Source organism: Piliocolobus tephrosceles, chromosome 2 (genome assembly GCF_002776525.5).
Source record: "Piliocolobus tephrosceles isolate RC106 chromosome 2, ASM277652v3, whole genome shotgun sequence".
Classification (NCBI taxonomy): Eukaryota; Metazoa; Chordata; class Mammalia; order Primates; family Cercopithecidae; genus Piliocolobus; species Piliocolobus tephrosceles.
The window spans coordinates 91,862,894-91,875,826 of record NC_045435.1 but is presented as its reverse complement, the minus strand read 5'-3'; the positions used below and the strand labels follow the sequence as shown (position 1 = coordinate 91,875,826).

The window sequence follows — 12,933 nt, the reverse complement described above, 5'->3', positions numbered from 1 at the left end:
TTATTTATTCAATTATTTATATGTTATGGATGTACATTTATTTTATTCTTTAGGTTATAATCCAATACTAAAAATTATTTACCTTGTTGTTTCTGTTGTTCCAGCTTTGCCCAATGGGCCCTCCTTGAGGTTGGTTTTTGTGTCCCTTTGCTATAGCTCACCCTTTTGTTTTCTGAGCCCCTTCTTACTTTGTGATGCTACAAGATGCTCTGGGCTCATCTTGTGTTTTCCTTGACCTATGCCTAGAATCAGCTATTTCACCAATGAACCCTAATTCCTTTAATTGGAGCATGGTATTTAGCAACCAAGATCTGGGTGTGGCCGGGCGTGGTGGCTCAAGCCTGTAATCCCAGCACTTTGGGAGGCCGAGACGGGTGGATCACGAGGTAAGGAGATCGAGACCATCCTGGCTAACACGGTGAAACCCCATCTCTACTGAAAAATACAAAAACTAGCCGGGCGAGGTGGCGGGCGCCTGTAGTCCCAGCTACTCAGGAGGCTGAGGCAGGAGAATGGCGTGAACCTGGGAGGTGGAGCTTGCAGTGAGCTGAGATCCGGCCACTGCACTCCAGCCTGGGCGACAGAGCAAGACTCCGTCTCAAAAAAAAAAAAAATCTGGGTGCTAGGTGTGTTTGGTTTATTGCTTCTAGGCCTTCTCAGCAGACAGAGCTAGGTAATACATGGCGGGGTGGGTATACTGTCTGGTTTACTGAGGACAATACCAATTGTCAAGTATTATTAATAGTGTCCTCTTCACTCTCAAGTGCCTGTTTGGACAATAATCTGTAGGATTACCCTATTTGTAGGGGACTCAATAATACCCATTTCTCATTCTGAGTTACTAAAGAACTTTTTTCCTCTTTTCTTCCAGAAGAAAGGGGTAAAAAACTATAGCATACTGTTTTCCAGTTTTGGGGGGCATTTAATGAAAAAGTAAATTCAAAATTTTCTATTTTTGCTGTGAATCTAAGCTAAAGTCTTTTGGTATCCTGATTGACGTCTTTAAAATACAACTTTTTTTTTTTTTTTTTTTTTTTTTTTTTTTTAAGATGGGGTCTTGTTATGTTGCCCAGTCCTGGAGTGCAGTGGCTATCCACAGCTGTGATTCTAGTGCACCACAGCCTGGAACTCCTGGGCTCAAGCCATCTTCCTACTTTAGGCTTCTCGGTAGCTGGAACTGCCTGGCTTCAACTTTTTTACTTTTAGTTTTTTGTTACTCTTGTTTCTGTTAAGTGGGATAACAGGAGATATGACATTGCAGAAAAACCTATAGCATAAGAATTTTTTTATTGCTTTATATTTAAATGAAGAGATTTTAGTATCTTTTAAAGACAAAGAATTTAGGAAAGGAAATGCTGTATTACTTAGCATAGCAAAAATTGGAAACAAAGGTTCATTTGATTCTGGTTAAATAAATTATGGTGCTGCAAGATGCTCCACGATCCCAAACCCGTGGAATACGGTGTAGCTATTAAAAATAATGAGGCAGACCTCTATTGCTGACCTAGAAAGATATCTGAGGTAAAATTAAGGGAAAAACAGGTTGCCAAGCAGTATGAAGAGCATCATCTCAATTTTTGTAAATAAAGATTAAATGAAAACTCTGATGGCTATGTTTGTGTAATACAAAAGCATTTGCCAATTAATAGTGGTTAGCTCTTTGTAGGGAGATTGGAGAGAAAAGAGGCGTATCATTCACTTTTTATCTAATAGAATTTAAAAATGGAGAGAAAATAAGCTGACTTTTTGTGGAGAAAACTTGTACACTAGTATTATAATAGGAGTAGTCTTTTAATTTTATGTGTAAAAATAATATGTAAAACATTATTTTTTACAGTGGACAGACTGGCTCAGGGAAGACATTTACTATGATGGGTAAGTAAATTAAAGATTAACTTTTGTTGGCTTAATCTACCCTTTCTGTAATAACAGTAACCTACAACATTTTGCGGAAAGGCATAATTTCTATATATGATGTTGATCTCTTGAAATTAAGGAGATTCCCTAGGCTTCTGCTAAGTTGTGAGTTTTTTGCCAGCAAAGTCCATGTGTTAATCATGTTTGCAGCTATGTTTCCAGCTCAATGCCTGGCACAGAGTGGTGCTGAATAAACAGGTTTTCAGTAGGATTTAATGAATTTGTATATGTTTATACACCTGTATAACTACTAACCAGATCAAGATTCCTTCCTGGTCAGTAACTACCAAACCCTGTCCCCTGGAATGCCTATTACTCTGATTTCTGTCATCATTAATATTGCTTGTTTTTGATCCTCTACAAATAATATTTTATTGTGTATCTTTTGTTTCTGGTCTTTTAGTGTTAAGTTTCTGCGATTCACTCATGTTGTTGCAAGTAGTAGTAGTTTATTTCCATTACTGTATAATATATTATTGTATGAATATACTACACATTTTCCAGTCTACTGTTGATAGACATTTGGATTATTTCAACTTTTCAACCATATGAATAATGTTGCTGTGAACATCTTTTCTTGTGTCTTTTGAAATAATTTGTGTTGGATATATATCCAGGAAAATTGCTGGATCATAGTATATATGTATATTTAGCTTTAGTAATTCTGCCCAGCAGTTTCCCAAAGTGATTATCTCAGTAGTATTTGGAAGTTCCAGTTGCTCCACTTCCTTATATGTACTTGAAATTGTCAATTTAAAAAATTTTAGCGATTCTTAAGTATGTACAGTATTATCTTATTGTGTGTTTATTTCTGTTGACAACTGAATACCTTTTATATGTTTACCCGATATATCAATAGCCTCTCTGTTGAAATGCCCATTCAAGCTTTTTTTCTCCCATTTAAAAAATTAGCTTGACTTTTTCTTACTCATTTGTGGATATTCTTTATAAAACAGAGAAGTTAGCCTTTTGTCTATGATATGGATTCCAGATTTTTCTCTAGGTTTTTCATTTGTCTTTTGACTTACTTGAGGTTTTTTTTTTTCTATGCTAAAGTTTTACTTTACATGGCTGAATTTTTTTCTTTTCTGTTTCTTCTTTTTTTAATTTTTTTGAGACGGAGCCTTCCCCCTGTCGCCGAGGCTAGAGTGCAGTGGTTCAATCTTGGCTCACTGCAACCTCCACCTCCTGGGTTCAAGGCAATTCTCCAGCCTCAGCTTCCCAAGTAGCTGGGATTACAGGCATGCGCCACCACACCCGGCTAATTTTTGTATATTTAGTAGAGATGGGGGTCTCACCATGTTGGCCAGGCTGGTCTCCAACTTCCGGCTTCAAGTGCTCCACCTGCCTCAGCCTCCCAAAGTGCTGGGATTATAGGCAGAAGCCACTGCACCCGGCTTCTTTTTCTTCGTTAATGGCTTCTGAATTGTGAGTTGTAGTAAGAAAGGTCTTCCTCTCTCTCTGAGGTTATAACAACAGCAACAACAACAAAAAATAATTTGAATACTTGTACTTACAGTATGCCCGGCACTCTTGAAGACACTGTTGGTTTACTTGAATACAAGGCAGTGTCCTGGCTCTTGTGGACCTTCTGATTTTCAGGCAGGGGGAATACACAATTAAAAGCAAATACACCTCTAGAAATTATGCCAGAGGTAATAAGTGCTATGAATTAAAATAAAGCCATGTAAAGGGATGGAAAAAAGTAGAGGGTGCTATTTTAGATGGTGGGTCAGGAAAGATCTCTCAGGAGGTCACCTTTGGAGTTACTAAGTGAAATGAGAGTGAACAATGAGACTGTCCAAGAGAATAATCTTACAGGCAGAGGAACAGCAGTTGCACAGGCCCTGAGGTGGGTGCACACTCAAGAATGTTTGAAGAACAGCAGAAGACCCATTGAGAGTGGCGTTTTCCAGGATAAGGGGCTGGTAGTATGGGAAGTCGGAGCTATACCCTAGGGCCAGGTCATATAGGCCCTGGTGAGGATTTTGTATTTTGTTTTGAATATGATGTGACATTATTGGAAGAGTTCTTTTTTAAAATAAACAAACAAATAGGAAGTACATGATCTGATATATAATTAAAAGGATTACTCACGCAGCTAAATGGAATAAAGACTATTAGGGGAGGCAGGGCGCGGTGGCTCAAGCCTGTAATCCCAGCACTTTGGGAGGCGGAGACGGGCGGATCATGAGGTCAGGAGATTGAGACCATCCTGGCTAACATGGTGAAACCCCGTCTCTACTAAAAAATACAAAAAACTAGCCGGGCGAGGTGGCGGGCGCCTGTAGTCCCAGCTACTCGGGAGGCTGAGGCAGGAGAATGGCGTAAACCCAGGAGGCGGAGCTTGCAGTGAGCTGAGATCCGGCCACTGCACTCCAGCCTGGGCGACAGAGCGAGACTCCGTCTCAAAAAAAAAAAAAGACTATTAGGGGATAGAGCAGGATTAGGAGATACTGCAGTGGGTCAGGCAAGAGATGACGAAGGTAATTAAAGATTTGTTGAATCTTTGTCTTAGTCTATTTGTGTTGCTGTAAAGGAATACCTGAGGCTGGGTAATTTATAAAGAAAAGAGGTTTACTTGGCTCACAGTTCTGCAGATCATAGAGGAAGTGTGGCACCAGCATCTGCTCGGCTTCTGGTGAGGGCCTCATGCTGCTTCAACTCATGGCAGAAGACAAAGGGGAATGGACATGCAGGGATTACATGGTGAGAGAGGAAAGAGAGAGAGAGAGAGGAAAGTGAGGGAGAGAGACAAAGAGAGAGAGAGATGTGGAGGTGCCAGGCTCTCTCCAACAACTAGTTCTCTTGGGAAATAAGAGAACTCACTCCCATGAGAATGGCACCAAGCCTTTCATGAGTGGTTTTGCGCCCCCACACTCCATGACCCAAAAATGTCCCAGCAGGCCACACCTCCAACAGTGGGGATCAAATTTCAACATGAGAATTGGGGCCAAACATACTATATCAAATTTATCTTTGTATAATATATTCTCCAACAGGAAAATGATGTAAAATTATCTGCATGTTCTAATATTCATTCTCCTTATTCATTTACTTGCATTTTTCTACCTCTGTTATGTGTTTCTTAAGCTACGAGTTACAAGGACCATTTAAAATATTCCAGGTGTGGTGCAAGGCCTTCTAGCAAAAACAGCTATTATATTTTAAAATTTATTCTTTATTTTTCTTCTGCATATCAGCATTTTGTTAGTTCCTTTGGTCTCTAAGGCATACTTCACCAATATTTTGATTGTTAAATAGATCTAGATCTTTTCTAGCTATATATATTTTTTCTGGGAAATATTGCTATAACTTGAATTAGAATTCCTTAGAATCCTGCTATCTACATATACACTGATATCTCTTCCTATTCCCAGTGTAACAAAATAGAGACTCTGCATTTTTCTCTCTGCTTGGAAATCTTGTAAGATATTCTTACAGTACTTTTCTTACCAGCTTGGCTTTTATTGCCTAATTTTAAAAAAATCAACTAGCTAACCCTGAGTTTTAGTACTTAATGTGTTTAAAGCACTAACATGGCTCTCAGTGCTTTGCCTTTACACTCTCAGTTAATTCTTTCCAATAACCCTATGTGGTATTTATTACCATTATTATCCCCATTTTATAACTGAGAACTCTGCAGCTTAAGAGGGATTTAGTAATTAGCCTATGGTCACAAGGTATGGGGCCAAGGCCTGGACCACAGGTCAGTCTATGAGACCAAATGTGCTGCAATAAAGTACAATTATTTGATATTCCTGCAGATTTTGGTACCTGGCAGTTGGAAAAATTTCAATTCCTCTCACAGACCTAAATTTAACTTGCTTGGAGCACAAGTAGGAAAATCATTATACAGTATAATCGTCTTATTTCTATATAAATTGCCATTTTGAAAGACTCTTGGAATAGAATAAAAATCCATTGTTTATTTTTTTCACTTTTTTAGGACCATCTGAATCTGATAATTTTTCTCATAACCTGAGAGGAGTAATCCCACGAAGTTTTGAATATTTGTTTTCCTTAATTGATCGTGAAAAAGAAAAGGTAAAACTTAATGTAAAAATAAAGTGGTTCTATGAAATGTCTAATTTTGAATAGGTAGCTCCTGATAATTAGCTCATGATACATGGTGAAGCATGAATGGTACTACTCTACAATGTGGATAGACTAGTGTGGTATAAAAAAATCTTTCAATTCTGAGGATAATATTAAGGATTCTGAGTTGTTTTATCTCAATTGAGTTTTTAGTTTATAAAACATGCATTATCCTTTATCCCAAATTGCTAGTTTACAAGAAAGGAAAATAATGCTTCTGGGGCTCTCAAAAAAAATATTTTGCAAGAGAGAAACTGTAAAGAAAATCTCAACTGAGGAAAACAGATACATTAATACACTAAGCCTAATCATCTACCTGTACTTAGGCTCACAGGTGACTGCAGGTGTCCCTAAATCCTCATGGCATCCAGCAGTGATGGACTCATCCTCGCCATCTTTGTAGCACCTGCTACTGCCTTCCCATGGTCTTTGTGCTCCACATGTGGTATGGCTCCATCACCGTGGGGATATGGTCTTTCCTCCTGCATTGGCTCCCAGATTGGGCCTTCTCACAATTGTGCTGATTCAGCTTGGGGAAGTCAGGGCTTAGAACCATTTGTGTTTTATGTTCCATTACTTATGTACCAAAGAAACTTATATATAACATTGGTTTACCATTTACTCCTTTGCAGAAATCACCTATCTCTAACACTGAAGTTAGACACACAAATTGTGTGGCAGTGAAATAATTTAGTACCATGCATTTCTATGGTTAAAAATCCTATAAAGTCTTTTAAAATAAATTATTTTCAATCGTTTGAAGAACATAACACTTGTTTCAAATAAAACTTTATGAGGACATCAAATATATAAGACAGACAAAAATGGAATTTCCCAACTGGACTGCTCAATTCTCCTTTCCCTGTATTAGCTCTCAGGCACCTGTGGAGGCCTCTAGGGTGCCTGGGACCACACTTTGATGCAGCTCTAAAATATAATCATGTGTTAAAACTAGTTATCGGCCGGGCGCGGTGGCTCACGCCGGTAATCCCAGCACTTTGGGAGGCTGAGGTGAATCACGAGATCAGGAGATCGAGACCATCCTGGCTAACACAGTGAAATCCCATCTCTACTACAAATACAAAAAATTAGCCAGGCGTGGTGGCGGGCACCTGTAGTCCCAGCTACTCGGGAGGCTGAGGCAGGAGAATGGCACAAACCCAGGAGGCGGAGCTTGCAGTGAGCCAGATTGCGCCACTGCACTCCAGCCTGGGCGACAGGATGAGACTCCATCTCAAAACAAAACGAAACAAAACAAAACAAAACAAACTATTTATCTAGATTTTTTTACTTTTAGGTATCTTATATTGTATTAAAGGATAATAGTGTAGGAGATTTATATCTTGTGAAACAAGTGCAAAATTAATGCTTATGAAAACTAGATATGAACACATGAAAATAATGTATCTAAACGAGGCTTCTTTTTTACAGGCTGGAGCTGGGAAGAGTTTCCTTTGTAAGTGTTCCTTTATTGAAATCTACAACGAGCAGATATATGACCTACTGGACTCTGCATCGGCTGGATTGTACTTAAGGGAGCATATCAAGAAGGGAGTCTTTGTTGTTGGTGCAGTGGAGCAGGTGGTAACCTCAGCTGCTGAAGCCTATCAGGTACCCTGCAATAAGCACTTATTTGGTGCTTAGGCAACAAACCTTCTGTGAAAGCACCCCGATCTCAAAAAAGTAAGAATTGAGGTGCCAAAAATATGTCATAAAGGCATAATACAGAATGTTCATGAGAAGTAAAGATAAAATAATATGGCAGTATTTTATTCTATTCCAAGAGTCTTTCAAAATGGCAACCTGAAAAGGGCAATTTAAACAGAAATAAGATGATACATTGTATAATCAGTTTCTTACTTGTCCATATGTCTTTAGTGGTTCCTCCTGGGAGATGCCTGTTTGAGGGGCTTTTGGGAACTCTGGCCTTTAAACCAGCTGGCTGTTCTTTTCTATGTTGCTTGCTTGTTAGGTGTCAAAAGCTAACTTATCTTGAGCATTCAGCTCAGGACAAGCAAACCTCTTGACAGGAATTTACAAAATATTCTAGATAAGTTTTTATGAAATCTGATCTGGTCCAATGATTTGAAAGTTTTTTTATTATGTAACATTTGACACATATAAAATATTGCCACACACATGTAAGTTAGCAAGCATAATGTTAAAGTGAACATTCAGGAGGCTTTTAGACAATTTAAAGACCCTAGTGTCACCAGTACTATCCTATTTACTAGTGATATTTGGTTTTTTAAATATACTATAAATAGGTAAATAGGATACCTGTCCTCCCTATCCCATATCCCTGGCTCCTCTCCAAAATTAAGCACTAAGTTGAATGTCATTATCATTTTCTTCCACTTTTAAATCACATATATATGTGGTTTTGCCTCTTTTTGAGTTTGAAAAAACACATATTTAGCTCTCTATGACTTTAAAAACTCAACATGGTTTATGAAATCTGTTGCATTTCATTTATTTTCACTGCTGTATGATATTTCATAATTTATTCTTTTATCTTCAACAAGCCTCTTGATTCCAGCTGTTTAAATTGAGACTCCCCCAAGCAAGAGACAGGTTCTACTTGTGACCAAATGTGTGTATACATGCATACTCAAGAAATTGTGTTGGGTTTTTTATTGGAATTACATTGCAGTTATAGACCAGTTTAGAGGGATTAACAGTTTTTTACAATGTTGAACAATATTCAGTCCATACATTAACATGATATGTCTCCTCTTTTATTTAGATCTTTAATGTCTTGCAATATAATTTTAATAATTTTCATCATAAAAGTCATACATACTTTTTGTTAACTTTATTCCAGTATACCTTATGTTTTTAGTTGCTCTAATAATCTCTTTTATTTTCATTTTTATTTATTTTTTATTTATTTATTTTTTTTGGAGACAGAATCTTGCTGTGTCGCCCAGGTTGGAGTGCAGAGGCGTGATCTCAGCTCACTGCAACCTCTGTCTCCTAGGTTCAAGCAATTCTCGTGCCTTAGCCTCCCAAGTAGCTGAGACTACAGGTGCACACTACCATGCCTGGATAATTTTTTGTGTTTTAGGAGAGACAGAGTTTCACCATGTTGCCCAGGCTGATCTTGAACTCCTGAGCTCAGGCAATCCACCCGCCTTGGTCTCCCAAAGTGGTAGGATTACAGACATGAGCTACTGCGCCCAGCACATAGTCTCTTTTTAAAATTATATTTACTGTTTGGTGTGTATAGAAATGCAGTTGAATTTTTCTTTTGTTTTTTTTTTGAGACGGAGTCTCGCTCTGTTGCCCAGGCTGGAGTGCAGTAGCGCGATCTCGGCTCACTGAAAGCTCTGCCTCCCGGGTTCATGCCATTCTCCTGCCTCAGCCTCCCGAGTAGCTGGGACTACAGGCGCCTGCCACTACGCCCGGCTAGTTTTTTTGTTTTGTTTTTTAGTAGAGATGGGGTTTCACCGTTTTAGCCAGGATGGTCTCGATTTCCTGACCTCGTGATCCACCCGCCTTAGCCTCTCAAAGTGCTAGGATTACAGGCGTGAGCCACCGCGCCTGGCCAAAATGCAGTTGATTTTTATAAGATGCTTTTATAATCAGTCACCTTGCTAACTATCTTAAAAAATCAAGAATGTGTGTTAAAGTTTTGTTTCATGCTTTTTCCACTATTGTTGAGATAATCTTGTGTTTTTTCTTCTTTAACATGTTAACTTGATAAAGTACTAGATTAAGATTTGCTAATATTTTGTTTAGTATTTTTCATCAATTTAAAAAATTGAGATCAATCTGTAATTTCCTTTGTCCTATTCCGTTTTTGTTTTTGTTTTTGTTTTTGTTTTTTTTGAGACAGGGTCCTGCTCTGTCACCCAGGCTGGAGTACAAGTGACACAAACAATCATGGCTCACTGCAGCCTTGACCTCCTGGGCCTAACAGATCCTCCCACCTCAGCCTTCCTAGTAGCTGAGACTACAAGTGCATAGCATTATGTTTGGCTGAGTTTTGAATTTTTTTGTAGAGGTGAAGTTTAGCCATGTTGTCCAGGCCAGTCTTGAACTCCTGGGCTCAAGCATTTTACCTGCCTCAGCCTCCCACTATAGGCGTGAGACACTGTACCCGGCCCTATTCTCTTTGTCTTGTTTTATTTATCAACGTTACTTGTTTTCTGAAAGTATTTATGCCTGGGATGACTTATTCTTAGAATATATCGTAGAACTCATCTGCAAAATTATCTGGGTCTTGTGAGAAGATTTTTAACTACAAAAAAAAATTATTTTAATAGAGTCATGCAGCCATTTTATTTCTTCTTGGGTCAGTGTTAGTAAGTTATGTATTCTTAGAAAAATTTCAGTTTCCTCTTAGTTTTCAAGTATATTGGCATAAAGTTGTTCCTAGTATTCACATTTTTACAATCTTTGCCATAACTGCCATTTTGTTTGCTTTTTACATGGTTGTTATTGTTTATATGGACTTGCTCTTTAATATTTTCTTTGTTTTTAGTTTCTCCTGGGTTTATCTTGCTGTTCTTTTTCAGCTTCTTAAGCTGGATGTTTACTCGTGTTGGCATTTCTTTTGTGATATAAGTTTTAATGCTATAAATTTTTACTTCTTAATACTTCTTTAACTTCACACAAGTTTTAATATTTTAATTATCGTGTAGATCCAAATATTTTTCTATAATTTTTTTGACTCATTAATTACTTAGAAATGTGATTTTAAATTCCAAAGTGTGTGGGATTTCTAACTTATTTCTCATGTTGATTCTCAATTGCATTGGGATCAGAGAATGTGGTCTTACGTGACATCTAGTCTTTGAGATTTTTTTGAGACATAATTTATGGATTTATAACAATTTTTTTCAAGTGTGCCATGTGTGCTTAAGAAGAATATGTCGGTCGGGCGCGGTGGCTCAAGCCTGTAATCCCAGCACTTTGGGAGGCCGAGACGGGCGGATCACGAGGTCAGGAGATCGAGACCATCCTGGCTAACCCGGTGAAACCCCGTCTCTACTAAAAAATACAAAAAAACTAGCCGGGCGAGGTGGCGGGTGCCTGTAGTCCCAGCTACTCGGGAGGCTGAGGCAGGAGAATGGTGTGAACCCGAAAGGCGGAGCTTGCAGTGAGCTGAGATCCGGCCACTGCACTCCAGTTTGGGCGACAGAGCGAGACTCCGTCTCAAAAAAAAAAAAAAAAAAAAAAAAAGAAGAAGAATATGTATCCTTGGTACAAGGTTTTATATTTTTGCGAGTTTTCTTGTCCCTGTAACCTATTGATACTTCAGAGAGATGCACTGATTTCCCACTAAGGTGTTGGCTTTTCAGTTTCATTGCGATTTTTTTCTGTATGTATATATATATACATTCACATATGGAAACACAAGTCCTCACTTAACATCCTGATAGGTTCTTGGAAACTGATTTTAAGTGAAACAATGTATAATAAAACCAATTTTACTACAGACTAATTGATACAAAGAAGACTTAAGTTCCTACTGCATATTTCTAGTCATAAAAGCATCACTAAACTTCTCAATAAGGACCCAACACACTTCTAATATTAAACATTAAAATAAATGTGAACTATACATTTATTTAAAAAAGATGATAAAAACAACTAAGATATTTACCCAGGTTTGGTGGATAAGTGAGTGATGGCAGTCACGGTGTTGGGTTAAATCGGGAATAAATGTTTAAATCGGGAATAAATGTTTACAAAGTAGAAATTGTCAGGAGTACTTCCTACCACCATACAGTTCAGAAACAAGTGATAACAAATATGGTGGGCTCACTGAGTACTTTCATACTGCATTATTTATTGTCCTGTATTTGTATGAGTATCATATACTTTATGAAATTTTTTTTTTTTTTTTGAGACAGTCTCACTCTGTCTCCAAGGCTAGAGTGTAGTGGTGCGATCTCGGCTCACTCCAACCTCTGCCTCCTGGGTTCAAATGATTCTTGTTCCTCAGCCTCCTGAGTAGCTAGGACTACAGACATGTGCCACCACACCTGGCTAATTTTTTGTAATTTTATTAGAGATGGGGTTTCATCATGTTGGCCGGACTGGTCTTGAACTCCTGACCTCAGGTGATCTGCCCTCCTCAGCCTCCCAAAGTGCTCAGTTTATAGGCATGAGCCACCACACCTGGCCACTTTATGAATTTTTATTTGGCAATATTTGTATTAATTCATTTTCTACCATGCTTATTCCTGTTCAGGTTTACATGTGGCAGGAACCAACCAAGACAGGACACCGTTCTATTGCAGGCACATACATCCAGTCAGTCAGACTGGGATCATTTGGATGTGCCAGTTCTCTTACCATGCACATCTGTGGAATGTGGGAGGAAATGAGAGTACCTAGAGAAAACCCATGCAGACAAGAGGAGAACCGTAAACTTTACACAGACAGTCGCCCTGGCTGGAAATCATTTTTTTTTCTCAACTTCACAACAAAATAACATTGTATGAAATGAAATGGAGGACCTGCTGTGGACTCTTGTTTGGTGTATATACAAGTGTAGAATTAGTATATATCTTCCATTTATTTTCATCTATTGACCCTACACTTTCCTATCAACACATTTTGCTTTACAAATAGTTTTGTTTGATGTTCACATACCACTCAACATTCTTTTGATTACCATTTGCCTGGTATATGTTTCTCCATCAGTCTTTCTGTTTCTTTTTTTTTTTTGAGTCTCGCTCTGTCACCAGGCTAGAGTGTAGTGGCGTGATCTCGGCTCACTGCAGCCTCCGCCTCCCGGGTTCAAGCTGTTTTCCTGCCTCACTCAGCCTCCCGAGTAACTGGTACTACAGGTGCGCGCCAGTGTGCCCCGTTAATTTTTATATTTTTAATAGAGACAGGGTTTCACTATGTTGGCCAGGATGGTCTCGATCTCTTGACCTCATAATCTGCCCGCCTCGGCCTCCC

The 12,933-nt window shown here is 38.6% G+C and overlaps 1 protein-coding gene across 1 annotated transcript in view; it reads left to right on the top strand.

Annotated features, from left to right (window-relative positions):
• KIF15 (kinesin family member 15) overlaps positions 1-12,933 on the top strand; it is a 93,443-nt gene that overhangs the window by 16,475 nt on the left and 64,035 nt on the right. The window contains exons 5-7 of the mRNA XM_023231554.2: positions 1,838-1,875; positions 5,867-5,964; positions 7,447-7,626. Of these exons, the coding sequence (XP_023087322.2) occupies positions 1,838-1,875; positions 5,867-5,964; positions 7,447-7,626 (316 nt within the window). The remainder of the gene's footprint in view (positions 1-1,837; positions 1,876-5,866; positions 5,965-7,446; positions 7,627-12,933) is intronic.